Source organism: Athene cunicularia (assembly GCF_003259725.1).
Source record: "Athene cunicularia isolate RWA chromosome Z unlocalized genomic scaffold, athCun1 chrZ_part2, whole genome shotgun sequence".
Taxonomy (NCBI): domain Eukaryota; kingdom Metazoa; phylum Chordata; class Aves; order Strigiformes; family Strigidae; genus Athene; species Athene cunicularia.
The window spans coordinates 8,403,839-8,429,162 of NW_020799143.1; the positions used below are offsets into that span (position 1 = coordinate 8,403,839).

Here is a 25,324-nt window from a genome sequence, read left to right on the forward strand (position 1 = left end):
ACTTGTGTAATTTTGAGATTTGCCTTTGTATGCAGATGAAACAGAACATGTGACCATTCCTTCTCTTGTGTAGCTTGTGACATCTCATTCAAAAATGGAAATGTAAAAGGTGTTTTTATCCAATAATACAAGCATTCTCCTTTCTCCTTCCTCAATTAGAATTTAAGCCATCTTAGACTTGAGATCCATGCTATTATGTAAGATTTACCTAAAAACCCAGATAGGTCTTAATTGGTCCTCTAGTTATGTGGCGATTCTTGTGAAGAAGAATCAACATTTTTGTTGACAGTGACTCGAAGGAATGATCAACCTAGTGCTTTACTAGTGTAAGGCTCACCTAAGGCTGGACTCTCATACAATGACATGGAACTACAATCTAACACCTACTTCTGTTATTTGAGATGTGGGGTTATTTTATGTGATGGATAGTTTTTAGAACTAATATTGAGAAATAAAGGGCTCTACTAGGTATCATTCAGCTGGTTTATGTGTGCTGTAAAATGTGAAAGCACAGTTAAAGTATATCTTTGGCTATTGGAGAACATAGTGAGATTGTGGCAAGTTTTAATAGCTGCTAAAATTTATTTTTAATTATTCTGTTTAAATAATTTAAATTACTGTTTGTTTTAGGCTTCTAATCCATTAGAACAAATGCACACAATGAATGTGGTATTTTCTTTGAAATATTTTTTTTTATGTGAAAGCCACCTAAAAATATTAAAAATATTAAATTCTAGGTAACATATTTCTGAGAGAGTGGAATGTGGTTAGTTCTTTAGTTTAACCAGAGTAGGGAAAGAGGAAGCAGAAATAATTTTCCCAAAGTCCTTAAAAAAATTGTAAAAGCATGGGAAAAATTGATCAAATTGAATGCCTACAATTATTAAATTGAAGTATCAGGTACAAAATAATTTGTTATTATGTGATAGAGTACTCACAAAGCAAAAATATAGAGGTGATACGAGAAATTTGTTTTGAGGGTATGCCAGTCAGAGCTGTTCTCCACAGTGTCCTTGCTTTTTAGTAGCTGTACAGAAAACCTAGGTAGACAAATGTTTGAAGGATTGTTTTGCCAATTATTAGGCCTAGCATAAAGGACACAGCCAGCATAAAGATGAACCAATAACCAAAGTGTATTTGATACAAAAGGGTCAGTACATGGGTGAGCGCTGGGGGTACAAACAAGTCAGTCAGATCATACATAACTGACATCAATCCCACTGACCCCAACAATGACCCCACACGACCAACAATGGGTGGAATAAATAGTGAAATGCAGTCTCTCATAGAAGGGATGGGAGACAACCAAGTCAACAAGCCAAACACATAAGAACAAGGAAGCCACATACTGAATCTCTACACAGCCTGCATTTACAAAAGCCAGACCTGACTGGAGCCCAGTCCCAGGGAGGTCCTTCCCCAACAGGGAACTCTGCAAAGTGCAGCCACCTCACAGACAGACACTCCACTTCCTGCAAGTGGTCCCAGCTTTTATCCCTATTATCCCGAAGTGGGACACCTGACCCTTGTTTACTTAATGCAGACACCTGGGGCTCATTTACCCAATGGCTCTCCCTGCATGGCCGGCCGCACCCTGGAGGGAAGCTTAAAGGCAAACTCACCCCCACTTTGTGAAGGGCAGTGGGAATCACCCATATGTCAACCTTAATTTGGGGCTTGGGGTTGAAACCCCAGCATTTCAAGGATCCACTTGGGTGTTTTGAGTTCCCTTCATACATCTAGTTTGTACTAAGTTGAGTGAAAATTTTGGAAGTGCAGCCTTTTTTTTAATGGAAAATGGAGGACTTGAGCTATCTTTAGAGCTAAGACTTTTATAACCTTATGACTGATTGTCATTTCATTAATGAGAATAAATATAGCCCTATTGCTTGTGAATAAGCAAATTAAATAGGAACCTGAACAGTTGGAGTACTGCAGTTTTGTGAGATGTTTGAAACTGTCACAGTGTTCAAGATATTTTGGATGGTTACAGAAATGATACAGAAGTCTCCTGAGTAGAAATTTGTAGTGACTTGGTGTTCAGCCTTGACACAAGCAGGATCTGTGGAGGATCATCTTCATGTGTGTCCCAGAATTTAATTGAAAGTGACATCTTGTCAAGATGATTATGAAGCAGTGAAAGGCACCACACTTGACTACCTAGAATAGTGAAATGTGCACACAGGCCTTACTTAAAATTCTATAATGAATTTTCAAATAGTGAAGTCTTTTTTTTGGAGTGGATTTTACCAGAATAGACTAAATTAAAATGGAAGAAAATGCCAGATGGATGCAGCACATTTTATATTGTGAAAACTAAAATGGTTAAAAACTGTGTGGTTTAAAGGTCACTAAAACCAGGTAAAAATCACTGTAACAAAAAGATACAGATTATTGATTAGCCCTGTTAATACTAAAGTGATAAAGATAACTTTTGGCTATGCTTCTGCTACTTGGTCACCACTGATAAAGGTCTTTGTTCTTAGATGAGGAACTTCATTCTTTTCAATTTCTGTTATGTACCTCTGAATGTTTGACTTCCCAGTGCAGTGTCTATGATTCAGATCTCTTCCCTAAGTGTTAAGTCAAATTGAGTAGTCACCTTCATTTGAAATATCTGTGGATATTTGACATCTCAATTTGTGAAGAAGGACTGCTGGTTTTCTTCACAGTTCTCTGAGGTGGGTTGTCACAGTGCACTATATGAGCTAACTAACCTTATACCCTGGTGTACTAAGTGCCAGTGGCACCTGGTTTCTTTATTGCTGAGGGAACGGAGCCTGCTTTTCCGCTTATGTCCTTAGCTGAGAAGACTTGCTGGCAGAAATAATCAGATCTCATGTGCTTGGTGGTAATGTGTGCTGGAAGTAGAATACATGTGCATAACGCATGGCAAAAATAATAATTGCATAGTAAAGAATTATTTTCCACTTGCTTTTGAAAAGGATAAAATGGTCATGTAGCAGAGGTATTTATTAGACATATCTGAATCTATAGCATTTTCATTTTAAGACAAATTAAACCAGTTTGTTTCTGCTTCCTTCAATAAATGGCATAGAATACCTCACAATCCAGCTATGTGTATGTGTGCTAATTGCCCCAAATATGAAGAAAAACTTCCAATAATTAAGTTTTTTTGCTTTTTCTTCTGTTGTCTTTGCCTGCTGCTTGCACTGGTTTCCTTTAAGGATGCATTTGTTCTAGGTTTACTGCAGTAAAACATACTTTTTTGCAGCATTTAGATTGAACATGCAGCTCTGGAAAGCTAGAGAAACAAAACAACTGAATCCACATAAAGGTAGCATAGGCTTATATGGTCACAGTTTTAGTATGTTGATGCAGTGATGTAGGAAAAAGTGGAGACCTGACCATAGTGCAAATGATATGAATCTTGTATATAGTTTAGGGTTTTTTTAATGCAGTCAGTGGGTATTTTGTTTTGTATGCTGCAAAATGTTTGTGAAAGTAATACAGGTAATAGGAAAATGAAGAAATTCTGAAAATCTCTCTTTAGATCATTTTCTCCATGTAAAATTTTTAATTTTTCCCTGTTCAAGTGCTGATCCCATATGTATGTATTAATAAATAGAAATACACATGTGCTTCTGTTTATTATACAAAGCAGGCAACTCTTTTGTTGTCTTACACCAAAAGAAATTTAAAATATAAGTAAAAGAAATGGTGTGACTCTTAGTCAGATACTTCCTGATTTAGACAAAATACAGTCCCCAAAAAGCTATTTAGTGACAAAAAAGTGCAGTTACATAGTTTTCTACAACGCCCCTCAGTTACTGACAACTTAATGTCAGTAGTTTGTCTTAATATTGAAACAGCAAGGTTTTGCAGGATATAAGAAATGTAGGTCTAAAATAGTCTATTGTTGATATTTTGACATTAATTTGTATAGTTCCTGTCACTAGCTGGAACTTACTGACTGCATGTGGATAGACATGGTTTTTAAGTGATTGAGCTGAGCTCAAATACCACCAAATCTGTAATTTGTTAAGCCCCTCCAGATAGTAGGTAATATTCCAGTGTTGGATCTCCCTTCCTTTACTTTCTTTCCCTGAAGTAATTTGCTGACAAGTCTATTAGATGGTCTTTTAAAAATAGAAGAGATCAAATACCTCTGAAGTATTTAAAAGTAAGAAGTCCTTAGGAAATAGAATTGAATTTGCAACATCGGTGCTGAAAAAATGTTCAGTGGATGGGAAATTTTGCAAGCATTTTCAATTATTTTTCTGAGTCCATTTGAAGCCTTTGGGGCGCTAGGAATAAGGGGAAGTATGACTTGTGAGCTGCTTGTCTTGGTGCTTATGAGAAATAGAACTGCAGCTGCTCTTTTCCTGTCTTGACTTTTGTGTGAACAAAGCATAAAGAGATGTTCCTGTTCATGGCTCAAATGTTTTCAAGCCCTTACTTTCACACAGTACTGTGTGGAATGGCAGGACTTTGGCCTTGTGTGCTGGCCCAGATTAATATGCACCAGAGAAGTTTGTGCAGGAATGCCAGTCATCTTAATGCTTTTTTTTTTTTTTTTTGAGATCAAGATTTAAGCTTTCTTAGTAGACTTAAAGTGGTCAAAGCTGAGCCCCATATCTTTAACATTGAAGGTTTTTCTTCTCCTATTTGAGTTTTCCCACAGAAGTCCTTGTTCTTACCTGCTATAGCTTGAAAAGTTTCCCAGTCAAACTCAGCAGTCACCTTGTCTAATCTTTCTAAGACCATTCATTTAAATCTTTCCTCAGGTTTGTTTGCCATCTGCTGTAGGCACAGAATGATCATCTTGTAATTGGGAGGTAACAAGTCATGATTATTGTTACAGATATTCTTTACAAGGTGTGTTCATTTTCATATACTACTTGTATAACCTTCTTCTTTAAAATGTTCCACTGGAAGTGTCACTTGCTGCATAGCTGCACAGAACCCACTGTCATTGAATCTTGATCTGCTGGAAGTTTTCAGCTACTATACCAGTATGACTAATAGTGATCATTGGAGGAAAAAAAAAGAGGAAGCAAAGGAGATACTGGGTGACGCCTTTCAAATCAAGGGATGGGATGGAGTGTAATGAAGAAGAAGAAAAAGGCTTTCATCCATGCTTTCATCTGCATTCAGGCGATATAACAGTTCAAATCAATGGTTTTTCTCAGGAAGAACTACTCCTTTAATAGGATTTATGCTTGAATACTGACTTCAGGACTTTTTTAGAAGAGATTGTGACTTTCTCCTTTTTACCACGTAACACACTTCCTCCTTTTCTATTTACAGCTCATAAAGCTGGGTGTGCTGTTAGTTAACTATTTTTGTAATTATTACTAATCAAAATAGGTAAACCAGCGGTATCACTTCCTTTTAACACTAAAAAAAACACATGTGCAGTGGTCAGATACATGGTATATGCAAAAAATTTGAGTCAGTCATCTGTAATAGTGCAATGAAAGATGTCTTTTTTTTTTTAAAATTACTTAATTTACTAGAAACCAAAGTGGAACAAACAGCAGATTGCTCAAAATTTCAGATGTGTTCATGTTTCTTTAAATTGAGAGGCTTATTACTATTTACTAAGAATGTTTGGATTGAGTAACACCATTTAAGATTAAAGAAGAAAGATGAAGAATCTTGCCACTGGCAAGTTTTAGGAATCCCTGCTTATTAATCAGAAGATAGAAAACTGTGACACTTGTAATTATAGGAATTAGATATTAGCAGACTCACTGCAAAGCTATTGCAGTTGATACAAATGAGGTGCAGTGCTACATGAATGCTATTTTTTTCAGTAGTTGTTGTGTTAAAATATCAATACATGGTTATCCTCTTGAGTAAATTACTTCTAGTTCTTTGTTTAAAAGCCAAGAAATGTGGTGCTGGTCTCTTCAGAGGTTTTTCTTGTGGAAGGTGTAGAATAAATAGAAATCACAATTAATGATTCCACCATTAGTTTGGAGCTAAATAGTAGTGTAAAAAAAAATGTAGCTTTTATAGTTGTCTAATTTGAACTGTTATTCTGTATAAGAATTCAGTTATGTTTCATTACCGTAAGTAAGTGCACATCATTTTACAGGCATGATGTAGAAGTTCTCTTAGTGAAGGTTGAATTTGAAAATGAAAAGTGATTTGAGGAAGTTGGGCATTCAGACTACCAGAATGACTGGCTTGAATAAGTACTTCTGTAATGCTTGTTGTGGAAATAACATAGAAATTCAAGTGGTGTAGGAAGTAGCTTTGCTTTTTTCCATTGTTAGAAAAAAAAAAAAAAAGCACTATATTGAATGATAACTGTAACATATGTTGCTTTTTATTGAATGCTGATTTCATTACCATGATGTAAGGTGTAAACTCATGGTCTTGCTGTGTTTAAGTAGCCGGGCTGTTGTATAAGGGATTATTTGAACATTGGGATGACCAGGTTTGTTTGTATGATTTGATTGTTCTAGAGGTCTGTATTTATGGCTTCTAGCCACTTACTAAGTGACTTTCACTGCTGCCAGCACTGTCTTCTGGATCTTCTCCACTGATTCCGTATCTGTCTGAGAGTCAAGGATGATGCAGCCTGTATGCCTGTCTTCTCTTGGACCTCACTGTTAGCCTGACGAGGTCACTAGAAGTGAGGCATAGCACAGAATTAGTGTTAATGTTTTCTTAATTTACTGTTTGTAAACAGGTAACTGTCCTGTCCTTGTACCTTTCCACTAGTACCGATATCTTTCATGTGCCTTGGAGGATACTGCAGGAGGCCCTGCCTTGATAGTTACACAATGTTTCAGCTCCGTAAGAGGATACTAGGAACCAAGGAGTGACTTGAGACAGTTGTTGATGGAAGTATCACAAAGAAAACTAGTTGGTGTTTGGGAAAATACTGTCTTTGTTTTTAAGAGGTGAGATTGAGATCCTTACAATGATTCTTTTTTTTCCCCCTTCTGCAAGTGAAGATAAATTCAGGACAGGCATGTGAGGTGTAAGTTGCTTTTTTTGTGGCAGAAAAGGTTAGTGGAATGAATATTGTTGGGTGCTTCTAAATTTAGAGCTGGACAGACAGGATGGAAAAAGCCAGCTGACTTTAATCTATATCTGATCTGAATTTGCATAGGCATTGAAAAAGGATTGTAGGGTCATTTATGTTTAGGATTCCTGGAGTTGAGGAGGAAACCTGCCAGAATTAGGACCTTGGCCTTCAAGAAAGGCTTGGGATTCAAAAGCTTAAAAGAAAAGAAAAAAGTAAAACAAGCCCAAAAGTTGTACTTTCTGAAGTGTCCCATTTATGGGAACTGATTTAGCAGCTAGTGCTTTAAATATGCTGATCTGGGTGTAAATTATTGCAAGATATGAAATAACATACAGGAGTGTCTACAAGACTGCCGTTTTACCAGAGGGTGTGCTTAGGACTGGCATGCTTCCCAAAGTTCAAATATACAGGAACTGCAGATATTTTGTTTGTCCTTCACTGTTTTATGATTCTGAAGAACTTTCCTGTGACATCATGCTAATAAATTATAACAGCAAATCTAATCTGGAAGAATATCAGTATCAGTTTTGACTTAAAAATCATACAACCACATTTAGAGAAGTTCAGGAATATGAAGTCCTGCATAAACACCACCACCCCCCACCCCCCCCAATTTATTCATTTAAATTAATTCTTTATGTAGAGAACATACATTCATGCCAATCTTTATTCCCCTTGACTAAAATAACTGCTGCCAGCATCCTTCTTATTTTGTTTTGCAATTTAGAATACACCTTGCTTTTTATCAAAGTTACATGTAAGTGGATTTTTGTTTGTGCTCAGTAAAGGTGGTGTATGCAAAAATTTGTGTCTGTACTGTTGTGCAACAGAATTCATTGTTGCTCTCAGTAAGGCAAATGGTTACTAGAGAAAGTAGGTGGTTACTCTTTAAGTTGTGAAAGGTGAATTACGAAGTTTGCTGCTTTAAAAAACTTGTGATAACCATATGTTGTGAACTAGTTTCTTATACTGAATGTTATTTAACAGCAGTTATGAAAATGTATCATAACTTCCTTAATATGTTTGTGTAACAGTACCAAAGACTCAGCAACAAGCCAGTTAGATAGGTGTAGAGCCAAGGTGTGTGGTTTTAGACAGTAACTATAGCTCTTCGGGGCTTCAGAGACAGCTTTTAAGTATATTAATTCACTCTTAAGGCTGGGTCCCATGGTAATATACTGGGTTTACTTTTTTTGTTCCTTACACATTACATAGTAAAGTTTCTTCCTAATGACCATAAGCATATGTACTCTTATATTAATTTCAGATCATTCTGGATCTGTATAGTGTGGTGACTTTCTAAGAATTTTGTACATCTGAAGAATTGGGTTCTGAATACTGATATAAAGTTTGGGGAGTTCTCCATTCCCTTTTATATGAGAAGATTTTTTGGCATTTGTTTCCTACCTAATTCGTTTAAATTGCTAAAGTGTGATTTTAAAAAAATGTTCATTTTTAAAGTCCCAGTATGAAATGTACTAAAATGTGGAGATGCAAGTCATACTTGCCACATAGAAGTGGTGATCATATCTATTTAATTTCAAATTAAAAAATAAATACAAAGAAAAAAGTATGAGAAGATACGAGTTTGGATAAAATTGTGTGGAGACTGAGGCTAAATGTCATGAGGTTCCTTCCTCATTGCAAAGTTTTGAGGTACTTTACAGCACAGGTAAAGTTAATGTGAATCCTTAAGGAGTAAGAAAACAAAAAAAACATGGCTTTGCATAACCCATTTTGCCAACAATACATTGTTCTCTTAGAGAATAATCTTTGAGGAAATGATTTATTAATTTAAATTTTCCCTGTTACATGCACATGTTTGATTTAAAGTTTAAAGTAGGTTCTTAAATAATGCTTCTTTAAGTAATAGTTTCTTAATAAAGCTTCTCGGAGAACAAAAAAGGCAGAATGTAAGTTCAACTGCTTTGAAAGATCTTTCTTTTCAGTAGAACTCATAAAAGCAGCTGATCCTCAGAAGCAAATTGCTAGAAGTTCTTTGTTTAGTAGGTATTTCTGTAATGTTTTTTTCCTTTTTCTTTATCCTTAACTTTCAGATTTCTCATATGTCACAACTGAAAACCATGATTCTTGATGAAATAATGTTTTATTTCTTAATGTTCTGAATTACTGAGTTGTTAAGTATTGTTAGAGTCAATTTGAAATAAAATACTGAAAATATTTAGGAATGCACTGGAGTGTATTCAGTACATTATAAGTTTAATTTGTGTATTCTGTAGCTTTGAAACATTTAGATTTGAATATTCCTTTTTATTTTTCAAAAAAGAAAAAGAGAAGCTTTCATCTGCCTTTTAATCTCTCAAATATTTATTATATATTTATTTAAGTGTTGTTTATTCACCTTACCCTTGGAAAATGGGACAGACTCTCAAAGAGTAATAAAAAAATACTGCTCAGGTGTGCAGAGATGTGTTTAAGATGGAAGAAGCTCAGCTGGAACTTGAATTGGCAAAAGTTGTCAAGAATAGCAAGAAACTCCTGTATGTATGTTAGTACCAAGCAGAAGTTCAAGGAAGATGTAGGTCTGCTGCTGCGTGAGACTGGCAGCTTAGTTATAAATGGCACAGAGAAGGCAGAAGTACTCCATTTTCTCTTTGCCTTGGTCTGCATGGGAAAGGTCAGATCCCAAGTCTCTGTGCCAAGAAGCGACAACAAATTAAATGGCAAATCAGTGATAGTAGAGCAGCACAGAGTTAAGGTCCATCTGTACCAGTTGGATGCATACACATGAAGAGGATCTGATCAGATGCATCTGAATTGGTGCACTGGAAAGCTACCATCTAGAATATTTGAAAGGTTGTTGAAGACCTAATAAGTGACTGGAAAAGGTCAAATATTACACCCATCTGCAAAAAGGAAAATTTGGGAAACTATAGACCAGTCAGTCTCACTTCAGTCTCCAAGGAAATTATGGAACAAGTCTTTGTGAAAGTTGTTTCCAGGCACATGGAAGACAAGAAGGTGGCTGGGAAAACCCAATTTAGATTTACCAAGGGTAAATTATGCTTGACGAACCTGATTGCCTTCTGTGATGAAACCACTTGCTTATGTTCTCCCCTGGCATTCCTGTTGGTAAGATATAGTTTGGACATACTGACCATGAAAAGTGGCTGGCTTGCCAGGATCAAAGAATGATGTGGTGTTAATGGCTCAAAGTCAAACAGTCAGCTGGTCACAGGCTGGTTCCTTGAGGGTCAATGCTGGTTCTGGTAGTACTAGTCAATATCTTTGTAAATAGTCTAATTATATGATTGAACCCTCAGTGAGTTTACAGATGACTTCAAAGTGGAAGGAGAGGTAGGCATGTGGGAAGAGAGACCTTGACAGGCTAGAAAATTGGGCCAACAAGAGGTTTAACACAGATAAATATGAAGGCCTGCACCTGGAATGGAATAATCTTAAGTGGCAGAACAGGCTGGGAACTGACTGTCGGGTACAGCTCTGCTGCGAAGGACCCGCATGTTCTGAGGGGTACAACAAGCCTAATGTGAGCTGTCAATGTATTGTGGCAGTAAAGTGGCCTGGACTGCATCAGGAAGAGAACCATCAACCGATCAAGGCATGTCTACTCAGCTCTTAGCTAGTTTAGTAACAGAAGGTGATTAGAGGGTTGGAAATTGCTCAGGGGGCAGAGATAACTCATCTTCCTGTACCTGCCAGATACAGAGAAAAGTATTTGCAAGGATGTATACAGTGACAGAAGAAGAGTCATTGGTCACAAGTTGCTTTAGGAGAATTTCATCCAGTTAAATTCTTCATTGTGAGAACATTAATTAAGAATTAAACACAGGAATGGTTTTCCTACAGAAGTGGTGTAATCTCCCTTGCCAGCACTATTAAAGACTTGAAAGGGCGCTGGGTAACCTAATCAAGGGCCATGCTTTTGGCAGAAGGTTGGACCAGGTGGTCTCCATACATTACTTGCAATCTAGACTTTTCTATTATTCTAACAAATAGGTGATAATATTTTTTGTTACTTTGTGAAAGATGATCCAGAATAGTTAATATTTATGAAGCATCTGTCTGTTCTTAATTGATCAGACTGGACTAATTTTTATTCAAGAATACAATCAGTAGTAACTTTAGTGTGTAGAGATCTGAGTATCCTGGGTCTGGCTGGGCTGGGAGGTTTGATGGAATTCTTACTGGAATGCATGAGTACTTTGTCTGCAAAACATAAAATGTTTTTTCTTTCACGCAGGCAAGAGATTTCAGTAGTGGTTGACTGCGTTTTGTTGTTATTTTTAAAGTGTATAGCTTTACATAGAGAAAAATGGTAGTTGAAAGCAAAATAAAAATCATTTATCTACATGCTGACATTATTACCATCAAATTTAAATAAGGTCTTTGTGTTTTTTTAAAAGGATTTTTAAGGATATCAACCTGAAGTATATATCTGTCAGCAGAATAGTATTAATAAGATAATTATTACTATGGTGTATACCTTTAAGAAATACTAATTCTATTTAGACAAGGTTTTGCTAGCTGTAGACTTGACACTATCTCTGAATTTATTTACTTCTTGAGATATTGCAGTTTCTGTTCAAAATTGGCAATTAATTTGTGCTGAAGAGATTTCAGGGTGTAAAAGCTTTATTTCTGAAATTTCTGGAAATTTGGAGACAAAATTATTGATAAATCTTTTGAATTTAAGATGTTATAGGGTTGTCCTCAAACACGTATGTACAGCTCCCTTTTGGGGTATTTCTAACCTCATAAAATTTATTTGGGGTTCTGCTAACTATTTCATCTAAACTTGAATTATTTGAAGTTGCTTCTCTAGGAGATGCACACAGCAGCCTTTGAGGAAAGTTATTTGCACGTACCCTAATAGGTGGGGTTTTTTTAGTAGTAGTTATGAGTTAATCTATAATGTATGTCAAAGTTAGCCATTTGCTTCATTATTTTAGTTCAGTATCTTAAGTGTATATTTTTCTGTATGGAGAAGATTGATATTAGTAATTCACAGTCTGCTCAATTAGTTTGTGTGGGAATAAGCTGCAGGTACATAGCAGTTCTTAACTTTTTAACTGGTGAGGTCATTCGTGTTTTGTTCTCCTAGTTGAAAGCCTTGTAAGTTTCCTTCATACATTCTTTAGCCTGTTTCATTGGGTTATTAGACATATTATAGGTGGTGCCTCTGTGCTTTGCAGTTGTCAGTGTTTCTAGTTCTTGCCAACAAGATGCAGAGGAGTTGGTCAGAGTATGCAAGAGTATCTTCTGAAACTCCCAGATGTCACTTCCTTATTGAAGTTTTGGTGTGCTGGCAAAATTGCTTGATCTGCCTTTAGCAAGATCAAAGGGCACGCTCAAAATAACATTGCAACGGTAACAATTTAATACTTCATTCTACCTCAAATGTCTGTGCATGTGTCACTAATTTTTCTCAGAGAAAGGGTACTTTGGGCACTTTTTGACACTCGGTAGAATAACTTCACTGTTTAATTTTTACGTGTCATATTTCAAAAAGACTTTTTTAATGAAAGTGTTTATTGAGTAAAGTTAAAATTTTAAGTATGATGTATAAACCATTAAATTTTACGCCTTTTTACTTTACAGCTTTTGTGGTATGTTTTGGAAGTGTGTTAAAAGCATAGTATAGAACAGTACTGTACACGAAAATTTCTAAGCATTTATGGTATTTGGAAAGTGAGGCTTATACAAATCTGTTGGAACAGATTTTTCAAACACAACTCTTAGCTTTTCAACAGTATATAAATTCTGTTTAGAAAGTGTGTGAAAATATCCAAATAAGGCAAGAGGCTTGGGGTCAGAGTAATCACGGTAAAGGCTGGTTTCTTTTGGTGTGTTCTCTCAGTTAAATAGCCGTCCTTGTCATATAGATGTGTAGGTGGAAGAATTCTGGTGAATAATAGCAATATGCCTATCTTGCTGGACTGCCTTTGGCATTCTCAAATAAACATTTTCTCTGGCATCATTGTGAAATGCAAGTTAGTAACATGCTGCAAAACCTCTCTAGACTGAGTGTATAACAGCCAACCACTGAGTAGGCAAATGTTTAAAAACACGCAAAGAGAGTTAATTGATTACATCAGGATTTTTATACTTATGGGAAATAAGGTAAAAAAACCTAACTTTAGAGAGTTAATTGATTACATCAGGATTTTTATACTTATGGGAAATAAGGTAAAAAAACCTAACTTTTTTATGTTCTTCCAGTATTGGAGGGGGGAAAAGAGAAAGTGATGGGTCAAAATCAATCAGATCTTTTGGATTGACAAACCCCAGTAGAAGTGTAGCTAGTATTCAGAACAGCATGCATCTTCCTCACAGTAGTTTCAAGGGTTGATTTGCAAATACCAGTTTATGTACTTGCTTCTGAGCAGACCTCCAAAAGACTGCTGTTTGTGCTGGTATTTTGCAAACAGGACTGTTTATTGGAAGGCTTCAAGGAAGTTCTCTCCTACCAGTTTGCTTCATAAATTTGGAATTGATGCTTCTGTGAATTAAGCTGTTTCAGGAAGTTTATTCACAAATGGAGAGTACCTGTCTTAATCCTAATGTAGCTGGAGGAGGAAGTGGCTGATTCCACTGTCACTGTAGTCTTTCACTGTTGGACTTTGCTTTTGTCCTGTGCTATAGCTAGTAATTTGAACATGGCACTCCGCAGTTTTAAAAGGGAGTTCATAAAGTGCTGGGAGCAGAGGGGTGAGAATTGGGGAGCATGACCCCTAGAATCACAAGTAGTTTTGATTGGGTTTTGCTACATTTCTGTGTGGATGAGAATCAATTAGTGGGACAAAGCACTGAGACACCAGAAAAAGTAATGTGGAGAAAACAATGACTCGTGCTTCAGTACAAACTGGATGGATGTGGGGACATGATTACAGTGTACAATCAAATACTAACTGCAGCAGCTAGTTTGCCTTAGCTCACTGGTATCTCAGGTTCCCCCTTTCTTACATCTCTGGGTAGAAGGGCTTAGAGAGCCCTATGTTCAGCATGGTGTGGAGTCACAGACCCACAGTACAGCCCCTGGAGTCTGTTTGAAGTGGGTGTAGGGAAGCAGATAGGCCAAACATGTCTTCAGATTTCAGCTGTGACCCATGGGAAAGTTGCAGAGGTTCATTCTGTGAGAGTTTTTGTGGTTTGAAAAGCTTAGCTACTTTCCTGCTCTCAGCAGTTGAGCAAATACTATTTTCAGATACTTTAAAGTAGGAAGCTTGGTGTGAGAGGAGGATCTTTGATTTCAATAGCTGAGAGAGCAGAAGTCTCTGGTTGAACCTGCACTCTCCTTCATGGCTGTCTTCAGAAACTTAACCTTTCCTACTTCTGACTTGAGAACAGATTTCAAAGGAACCTGTGAACAGTTTTCTACTATACAGGTCAAGGAATTTTTCAAGAATTCTTTGATCAGTGATTGAATCTTAGAACAGGAACAAAAGTATTAAGTTGGTGGCAGTTCCATCTCCTGTGAACCAGAGGATGCCAAGGCTCGTGTTCTGTTGGAGTGCAGCAAATGGTTTCTGCCTAGAAGTATTTTTCCTGACAAAGCTTCAGTTACTATTATTATGCTTTGGAGGACTAAAATAGGAAAGGGCTAGGAAAAGAACCTTATCCATTTCCTTGACAGTTATGAGGGAGAAATACTTAAAAATGGAAATGTATGATTATAGAAGTTGGTTAAGGCACTAAGATCAGCAATTGACTAGAAATTTATTTAAAGTACTCAAAATAATTAATTTTAAATTGGTATCTACCGTTTAGTCCATTCTTGCAAAATTTTTTGTTGAAAATTTAATAGATTTTTGTAAATCTCATCAAAGAAATGTATATTCTAAATGAAGGAATAAGTCTGCAGTTAGTGCATTTTTTGAAATTGCCTTAGTCTTATCTTGAGTGTAGATTTTCTTAGCAGTAATACTAGAAGTATTTTTTAGGTTCAGTGTTTGTCTTTCAAAGTTTTCTTTGTATACTTTTCAAAGGTATGCCCAGTGAGTAGGATTTCAGGGTGTGGAAGTTTTGAATCAGATTGCACAGCCATACAGTTTTCTTGTTCATAAAGCACACAGTTTCTTGTTCTTATCTAGTCAGTGATTTGGAGATCCCAGAAGTGATATCTTTTAATTTGCACACTTGCTGATATAAGTTTTAAAGCAGGTTTGTCATGAAGTTTTACAAAACTCCTTTTAGCTACAGAACCCTATATATAAATGCATTTGTGAAAGTTCCTTGCAGTTTTATATGATTTAGAGTTATATCCAGATTTATGGACGCAAAAATTGTTTGCTTTTCAGGTTCCTGGCAAAATTTCTGTATGCACTGGTTGTGAATTACTTATGTAGCAATTGCAATTTTGCTGTAGTGCAGGCTTGACCACAGTGATTCCTGTTTTATACTGCCTGCTCCTGCCTGGCCTGTGGTACTGTCTTCAGTTGGGGCATACCCTAGAAGGTTGTTTGGAAGCTTTTATCAAGGTGTCAGTGTAAAATTAAACTTGATGTTATTTAGTGGGAAACATGCAAATGCAGTCAAGACTGATGCTTCATTGTTTTTATATTGACAGACATAGGAGAACAGAAGTCTTAGGGAACTGAGGAGCTTTGCTATGATGGAGATAGAGGGGAGTTGTAGAGCTGCTTTATTGGGCATGTCACCTTAAAACAGCAGCTGTATGTCTGTCAGAAAATGTTAGTTTGAGATAGTGATTTTCAGAGCTAGACTGGAGTTATGAATGTCAACTAATGCTGTCAACAAAAGTATCTCTAAAACTGTTTGATCAAGAGGGTCTAGCATGAGTTAAGTCCAGAAAGGTAAAAGGGGAATCCTCTGACTGCTTTATTTAAAATTCAGAGTTACGGTCCTAACTTAATCTGAGTCTGGTGCATTTTTCTGAATGGGTGATAATTTGATTCACAGCATAGAGAAATATAAAACTGTTTTTGCTTTTGTTATGTGCCTTGTTTAGCCTTTTCAGACATATGCCAAGAGACTAAATAGATTCACTTTTAACACATGGAAAAAATATGCACTAAGTTGCAGTGGACATGTTGCGCTTCTTTGGAGAATAAATGTGTGTATGCAGATTTTGTTTTTCATGTATTCTTCCTCTATAAGAAGCATAGACTTCCTGTTTTACTTTGTATTTAGCTGTTATTATTACTGTTTCTCTTTTTATTTACACATTCATGAGAGGAAATGTCAGGTTTGCATATCAGAGAATTTTTAAATACACATTTTTGTAACCATCTAGTTACAGTGTGCTTTTTAGAAAGAATTACTTTCATATATTCATGAAGAAATAGATTAAAGATTTCATGTTTTAGGTTTTTTTTTGAAGAACAAAAAATATGGTATGTAGCTTATTCAAAAATGTATTTCAGTAAAGTGAGTTGAAAAATGGTACTAGGTCCACTGTAGAATTTTTTATTTAGATAGAGTCTGTTAATGTAAAACCATGCACCCTAGATATTTTATGATCTACCAATAAAAGAATAATAAGGGCACAACAAGAAAAACACATATTTATCAGACTTTGTGACACAGTTTGGAAAATAAAAGTGTATGTCAGATCAAACATTAGCATAAATGCTGTTGGTCATAAACTACTTTAACGTGAGAAGAAATGTCACTGGGAAGAATATACTTAGTGAAAATCTGGTGGTGGGTAATTTGATTTTTTGTTTGTTTGGGTTTTTTTCAGTTTCTTTTCTTTTTTTTGATAAATAGTCCATGTTTTCCTTGAAATCTGTGGAAAATGAGTATGACCAATTTGAACTGTCCTTATCCCAAAGTAGACTTTATTTTTTTTTAAATACAGGAATATTTTACTTTTCAAAATGTATTTACAGTACTGTATATAGCTTGCTAACATGTATGTGGAATGTCACTTACAGGTGCTGACCTTAAAGAAAGAGCAAAAATGCACTCAAGTGAAGTTAGTTCTTTCGTCTCAAAAGCAAGAGCAACTGTTAATGAAATGGGTATGTAACCTCCCCCTTGAACAATGTTGTTTTAACTGTAACCTGAGAAGGGTTAGATTAGAGGGATGACATAAATGTGTATGGTTAATTCTTGAAAGGTAGTAGGACATCCACAACTATTTATATTGATAAATACAAATCACAGTGCATTACTTCTTTTAAAATGTTTCCAATCAAGTTGGACTTTTTTTTTAGAATGCTAGGAGAAGCTGAATCTTAACTGAAATTGAGGTGATTTGCGCTGTTGTTTTCATAAAGGATGGATTGTTGAGTGACATCCAAGTACCTTAGAATTAATTTTTTACTATAAAGGATTGTGGTCAGTATAATTAATACAGCCTTTAATACATTTTAGAAACATGTTAAACATCAGCTGTTGATAGTAGGTTAGCTTACTAAGGCCTTCCAAAATTTTGTTTAATATGCACTTGTTCTGGTGTAGTAAAACCTGTTAATAGTTTGGGATTTTAATTGCATCGAACCAGCTTTTAAGCATAGTAATTTTTCTGTAAATTTTTTTATTATGAATTCACCATCAAATCATATGTTTCTACTTCTTTGCTAATCAGTTTTAATGTAATTGTTTTTCGTACCTATATGTTTTATGAAAAAGAGAAGCGTACCAAGTTTGAAGCAACTAATTTTACACATTTGATTTATATACACAACATATTTTGTCACTTGAAATTTTGTCACAGAACTAATTTCTGAGAGAATGTGTTTAGGTGCATTACCTTAATAACAGTGAGTCAGATCTTGGTTTGGCAGAATGTCATGAATGGAAACCAGGATGTTTTTGCAGGTAAATGACAAACTACTGAAAAATGAGCCATTGATTAGGTAGTTCATGGAGGTACTTGTGTCATTGAATTAATGTCTTGTCTTTGAAATGAAGCAGATCTTCCAGGCTCTTTAAATAAATAAAATAAGTAAAAATCTATAAGCAAATAAATCATTATTTCCTGCAGCTGATACTGTATTTCATCCTGGCATTTGTCCTTTCATTGGAATGCTGAGAGGCAAGTTGTTCCATTTAGTTACTTAGTAAGATTTTTGGGAGGCTTCCTTAGCTCAAGTAATATTTTATTAGCCTTTCTTGGACTGAAGTTACTGGAAACACTTTCTGAGCTGCTATAATGTTTAAATACAGGCAACTGGTTTAAAGATTTTCCTATGATTGGGAAATAGTTTTTTTTTTAAAAAAATAGATTATTTTAAATTTTTTAAGTGAGAAAATTCCTAAAGTCTAAAGAAGTGTTTGAATTCAGCTTTCTGCACTGAATGACTGGAAAATGTACACAGTGACTTGATACTTTGTTTTGCTTCAGAGTTGAAAAGACTTTAAGACAAATGTTTGAGTGTCTTCAGCTTCATTAAGGTTCCTGTGAGAATGTTTAATTACTGAATACGTAAGCAAATTTTCAATGTTATCTAAAAGGTTTACAGTGAATCATTATGCTAACAGTGAATTACTTGAAGTTTAGGAAACCTGTATGAGTGCTTTCATTCATTGATCTCTAGTCTCTTTCTCAAAGAAGAAGCATGAAATTGTAAGTGGAATTAATGTTTGAGAATGAAGGTCATTGTAAAGTACCTAGATAGGAGGGTTTGTGAGAAAAGGTAGTAACGACAATTAGACACACTGCAGGCTGGAAAAGAGAACAAATTTGAACATAGCCCTTACCCAATATTGTTACAAAACTTTTGCTGAGTGTGTCTCTCCCCTACCCCTTCTTCCCCTCTTTCTCCCACTTCTCCCTCCCCCCTTTCCTCACTCCTTACTTCCTCCCCCCCCTTCCCCCCATTTTGTCATTTCTGCTTTAAAACACTAAACTACATAGTCACTAGAAGATTCTTTAATGGTTACATGATATCTGGCCTTCTCCCAGTTAATTTATTGAAAGGTTTTTTTACAGGATTAGAGAATAATATTGAGATATGACTCCTAATGTTATTGGTCGGTTTTCATATCATGAATGTTTGGACATTCATACTACATGAAGTAGCTTTTATTTTTCAATCACATGATGTATTCCCACAACATATACATTATGCCAACAGTAGATGTATTTATAGGATGAATCTGACATTATTCTGAAGGGTCTTTGCAGAGCAATTTAAAATGTGGTTCACTACATCAGGAAATGGTAGAGAATATAAAAAAAGTGGATTTTATAAAGGAGATTAGATGGGTGCACAAAACATAATGTTGTGTGATGAATAGAAGTGAACATGAATTTTGTAGCAGGTCAGAGGTTTTCAGTTCTTTTTTTCTTCTGAAGAAGTGATCTGGCATTACAGAACATAACTTTTGTAGAACTAGTGGGACACTGTGTTTGATTACTGCAATGAATCTGTATATTGAAAATAATAATCTTTTTCCTGCCTAGCAGCAACCAGAATGTTGTGAGATGGTTAAAGAGGCGATACAATTTTCAAATTGTTATTTGCCACTGCAGAATGCTGTATAGCCAGGGAACAATATTTCCAATCTCCCACTTTGTTATTTTTCTATCCAGTTTTAATACTGTAATCTCATTTAAAATGTGTTCTACTTTTTGCTTTTCAGAAATAGGTCGTGTTTTGGTAATTGTGTTTGTGTTCAGATGTGTGACCTAGTAAGGAGAGGCTTCTTTTTAACAATATTTTCAGAAAGAAAACCACTAAGTTATCTTTCTAAACAAAATACACAAAAGGTTAATTACATCTTGAACAGCTGGGCGAACTTAGCTTTTTAGAATTGATATGCTTTGGCTTTCTTTAGTTCCTGTCAATTGCATTACATTTAAAATCCTTACGCTAGTGGTTTTATAAAAAGCTGTAGTATCATTTTGGAATACAGCTACAGAAGAGAATTTTCTGGAAATTAAAAGCATACTGCTCTTGTTTTTATGGCATGGGTTTATAACTTCTTGCTAAATTTGGGTGAAGTATTAAGACTGCAGTAAATATCACTTGGTATAAAAATAAGCACTTAAAAAAAGAGCTGAAAAAATTGTACTGAGTCTTTAGTTGCAGTGCTTAGAGCTTTAAACTGAGGGGAGAAAAAAATCAAAACTGCCTCTATTTTTAGCAGTAATTGCTTTTGCTAAAATTATACCAGAATTGTGGGTGTTTGTTTGGGGCTTGCTTTATTTATTTATCAATCTTTCAATCTATCTATCTATTTATAATAGTAAGAATTGTAAGATTACTTGTCCATTACTATATTCTGCCTTGAGGCTCTTTGTTACTTATGGAAGGCTGGCTTTATCATCAAAATATAGAAGAGAAGAGCACTAATAGATGTGTTGCAACTATGCACAACAAAACAGGCCTGACTAAATGAAATCAAATGTTACTGACTCACAGAAGCTGTGTTTTTGATGCTTTGGGGAGAAAAATATTCAACATACATTTTATGGTTTGACTCCCATTAAGTTCATGTTCATTATACTGTCTGTGGGGTCTGGGCTGTGATGTTACCATTGTATATATGTTATCTGTTGGGATTTCAGTTGCAAAACAAACTGAGGCTGTGTATGGACCTGAATGCAATAAACGCTCTCGTCCAGAAAAGTATCTTGTTTAAGAGAAAGAAAAGGTGAAGCTGCAGAAAGAATTAGAACTTGGCAAATACTTGTAATTACTCAGAGTGATGTTTGGTCCCAACCTCTAATAAGTGCGAAACAGCATTGGTTAGCAAAGCTTTTCCAAGGAACAGAGTCATAAGTACCTCAATCCTACAAATAGTGAAAAAAAATTGGGGACTGACTTTCTTGGTTAATTTTTAAAATCCTCTTTAGCAATTTTCTGTCATTCTGGCTTCACTGAGTCATCACCAAATTTTTAATTTACTTGAAAGAGTGCTGTAATTAATCTTCTCCAAAAAGTTGCTTTTTTGACTTACAAAGATCATGCATCCTTGGAAATTCTTAGGTTGTACCATATTATATGCTGCAGCTTGGTTTTGGATGCAAGATGTCAAAACTTCATCTCAGAAGTCCCCAAAGTGGAATTGCTATTATACAAGTTTCACTTAATTTTTGGTCTGCTAACTGCTACCCCACCTTCCCATTGTAAACTCTAAAAAATAGGCAAGAATGATCATTGATGAGGTCAGTGCAGCGCCTTATTTTACTGAGTTTCTGGGGCTTCTGTGTAGCTTTGTTTGATGTTAAAAGTCCTGGTTTAGTAATGAACACTTCAGAGTTGATTCTGTTAACTATTCCAGTTGAACAACAGCTTCTCAGCTATTCTGAGAAGTGACTGCCTATGTAACCATTGACAGAATCCATCTGTGTTTGCTGGAGGTAAATCTGAACAGCAAAGAGTACTCTAGTTTGGAAATCCAGTGAGAACTGTGGATTTTTCTCTTAGTTTAGAGCAGATGTAGGCTATAACTTGAAAAAGGATTCACTGGGAAGCTGAATGAAATATTACAGGTAGCTATCAAATTTGAAAAAGGGCAACTTTACAGCTAGCAGTGTCATGCTTATCAGTCATCCTTGGCATCATGGTCTCCTTGTGCTGCTGACACTGTGAAAGGGAAACATTGGCCCAGTATTTCTCTTGCTCTGTTACATTGTTTGTTGCCTGTTTGGTTAAGTGTAGAGCACAGCTAATACAGTCCAAGACTGCTAGCATTCTGAACGTGTTCCTGAGCTCTTCGTTGTTTTCCAGTAGTAGATTTACTGCTTCTCTTAACATTGAATTAATTTAAGATACCCTTTCACTAAGTATTGTCTGTTTCCTAAATAGACAGTACTGTCCTTGCAGAGCTAAAATGATCGTTTTTGTCAAATTGCATTGGATTGTTTTTAATTAAAAAACACAATGCTAAACTCTGTACCATTATAGAGGCAATGAATGCAACATTAAATTTATCTCCAAGATATTTATTAGTTATTTACATGACAGCATTACTTCCACACTTACTAATATACTCTTTCGCTCATAATAGTAACTTTTTAAAACCGCTATAAAAAAAAGGATGCAGAAACAGGCAAACCTGAATGCTAGGATGAGCTGATTGTCCTTCCTTATAGATCTGAAGATTAAGGAAGGAGGTGGCTTTGCATTGCTGATTCATTGCTTGATCCCTGGCACTGCTCTACAGCCTTGACAAAATTAACATAGCCTCAGTTGTAGTTTAGTTTTCCTTCTGGTAGTAATTCTGAATGCTGTTCTATGAGGAAAAGAGTCTGTGCTCTGGACATAGCTTTTTCATTTTCCTCCTGCAAAAAGTAACTGTACCAAAAGAAGGTTGGTACCTGCTCAAACGGTTTATTAAGATCAACACAGCCAGTTTGCACATTGACTGTTAAAACAGGCTTCCATTATGATTTGCTGTCCAAGGCTTCTGATCCCTCTCTAGGGACTCACATTGTGCATGTTTGATGTGTTGGGAACTCTACCCTTTCCTCGCCTTGTTCAGGTTTGAAATTGCATGTTTAAATTCCCGAATGAGAAGGAATAGTTTGTTGGCTCTTTTGCTTTGCCTGTCTCACTCTGGCTCTGTTCCTAGAACCAACTGGTATCCAAAGGGCAGTGACTGCTGTCATGGTACCGGAAGTATTATGTTGCTTTTCTATTGAAGAAATCCTAAACTCATCGCTTGGGCCCAGCATTAGGCTTTGACCATTTGAACAGCATGTTCAAATCTTGTATTGAACATGGCTTTTGCCTAGATATAGGCAATATATGCATATATATGTATATATTGCTTTGGTGATATTACTGAGCTAGTTTAGTAAAAAAAAAAATTATGCTTAGGGAGTGTTTCCTCTACAGTATTCAGTGAATGAGCTGACTGAAACTATTACTTAATATATTAAGCTAATTTTGAAATAAAGATGTTTTAGCAATAGAGACTGGGGAATATAGGTATATGGAATACTGCTGAAAAGAGATACAGGAGAAAAAGTCTAGAAATGTTCAACTAAAATGATCAGAGTTGATGGGAGTTTGTATTGTGTCAAACAAGAATGCTGCTGATACTAGAGTATGTTATCTTCCTACTGTAAATCAAACAAATATACAATAAAAAAATGAAAAACTTATCTATTGGATTGTCCCATTAGGGATTATAATTGTGCTGTTGTTTGAATTTTGTGTGCTAAGAAAAGAAAAAAACTTACATATAAATAGAATGTGAAAATGTAACTGAAATAATTTATTGTTTTGTTTTGTAAATTCAGTGCTTGAATATGTGCTATGCTATTTGTGTGAGTAGTAAGTTCTTAAGTGTACTTAGTAACGATAAGAAATAATTTTCATTTTTCTTCTATCCAGAGCTTTCCTTCATTTGCACAGAAAATAGATTCTGTCATACAGCGTTTACTTCATTATTGTTTTACTGAGGGCAGAGTGAGATTACAAGAAGAAACATCAGTAAATATGAAGAAACTGAGGAATCTGTTTATCAAACTGAAGTGTATCCCCGAAGATGAATGAAATATCCAAACTATTTTATATAGTACAAAAAGACAATCTTGGAAGAGTAGACTACAGAAGACTGTACCTAAGTGTTTGATTAAAGCACATCTTTCATTCTCATTAGTTCTCCAGCTTTTGCTTCTATTGTCAAGAATAACAACACACTGTCGTTATTAACTGTCAGTCATGAAGTGCCAAATAGAAAATTTTTAAAATGAAGAACACAATATTCCTGTATTAAATATTTTTTTGTCAATTCAAAAACATTTTTTCTAGGTCATTTATAAGAGTGAGTGATCAGTGGAAGAAACCAGGAAATTAATGGGGTTGAGGGAGGTGCTTTAAGAAAACCCTTTAGCTACTGTCATAATAAAGGGAAGATAAACTTTACTAATATATTTTACTTAAAAACCAACTGTAAGCAATGTGTAGTAACCACTTTCATTAAGAAGCAAAATTTCTTTACAAGTACTGAAAAGGTTTTTTTGGTGCAGCTCCCTTTTGCTACCGATTGCCTGCTTGAACTTTAAAGGTATTAAAGCAAAGATAATAATGTTCAAATAAATATATCAACAATGGCAGTCTATTAAGCTTCCTATCTGAAACACAGGAATGAGAGGGTAGCTGAAAGCCTTTCACAGTTGTAACTAGAAGTGCATGGGAAAGAATTGTGTGTATCCAAATGCACATGTAGACCATTCAGACTGAAGTGTGGTCACGTTTTTGCAGATGGAGATATTTTTAAAGCATATGTAAATATAGAAGGTACTTCGAGTAATCACTTTTTCATTCTTTTTCCAGTTAGGACAGGTAAAGCTTTGTAGCATTTAATTGCTTGCCTTGCACAAAAATGGTTTAACCAGTCTTTGCATTAAAATTCATACAGGAAGATTTGACAGTCTGTCTTAACCACTTTTGTGTGTTTCTACATACATTGGTTGGTTTTCATAGTGTTATAGAATGGATGAAAGTTCTTGAAGTATTTGGTTTCTATTAGTTTTTTTTCCCCATAGAAAAGCCTTTTTTTGATGAATGCAAACAAACTGTGTAGTCACTGACTTGATAGCAGATTTTACAAGGCAAGGCAAGTGCCTTAAACACAACTGACATTGCTCTTAAATGCAAAACTTGTATGCCATCTTAATTTTAATATTGTTATTAGAAAAAGATCTCAAAAGATAAAATCAAGAAATAGCATTGTGTTGCAATTATTTTTCTGATTTTCAATGATATAAATTAACTTTTGTGAAAGTGTAATTTTGTGATTAAAATGTTCCTAATATAAAGTATATTTCAGTTATCATAATTGCCCAGGGACTGCCTCTACTTGCCACTTAAGGGGCATAATTTATATCCTTTTATTTTCTGAAAGGAAAAAATTAATTTTACACTCAAGAACAGAACCACCAAGAGAGATCAAAAATCTGGGTAGTGAACAGGTGGAAGTCTATTTGGAATTACACATACTAATATTTAGGTATAAACTTAATTATTTTAAAACCAAATTAAAAATCCATTCCTGGTTATTATAGCAAGCTAGCAGGTAATTTTAAATAACATATAATGCTGATTCAAACTTCCTATTTACATTTGTGGCCTTTTGAAGACTTCTTTCTTAACTTGTAACCAGAAAACTTTCAGATTGTGGTTAGTAACGAAGCTCTGTAAAGTCATATATCTTGAACTTTTCTTTCAACATTGTTGGTATAGGAATCAGCCCATAGACTTGTAGTATTATGTGATTTTAAGCTATTGTTAGTTGAAATATTCACTGAAGATAAATAAGATGTAAGTAAGTATGTTGTTTTGTAATAATAACCCCAAAATCTATAATTCTTGATTTGACATTTTCACTTTATTATGTCTTTTATTTGTTCTTTCTTGCTTTCCTCATGACTGACACATCAGTTGTGGAATCTACAAATATGTATTTCAT

General features: G+C 35.3%; 1 protein-coding gene across 1 annotated transcript in view; it reads left to right on the plus strand.

Moving 5' to 3' along the window:
• Window positions 1-25,324, plus strand: part of AUH (AU RNA binding methylglutaconyl-CoA hydratase) — a 110,914-nt gene that overhangs the window by 10,457 nt on the left and 75,133 nt on the right. The window contains exon 4 of the mRNA XM_026866030.1: window positions 16,885-16,971. Coding sequence (XP_026721831.1) covers window positions 16,885-16,971 — 87 coding nt within the window. The remainder of the gene's footprint in view (window positions 1-16,884; window positions 16,972-25,324) is intronic.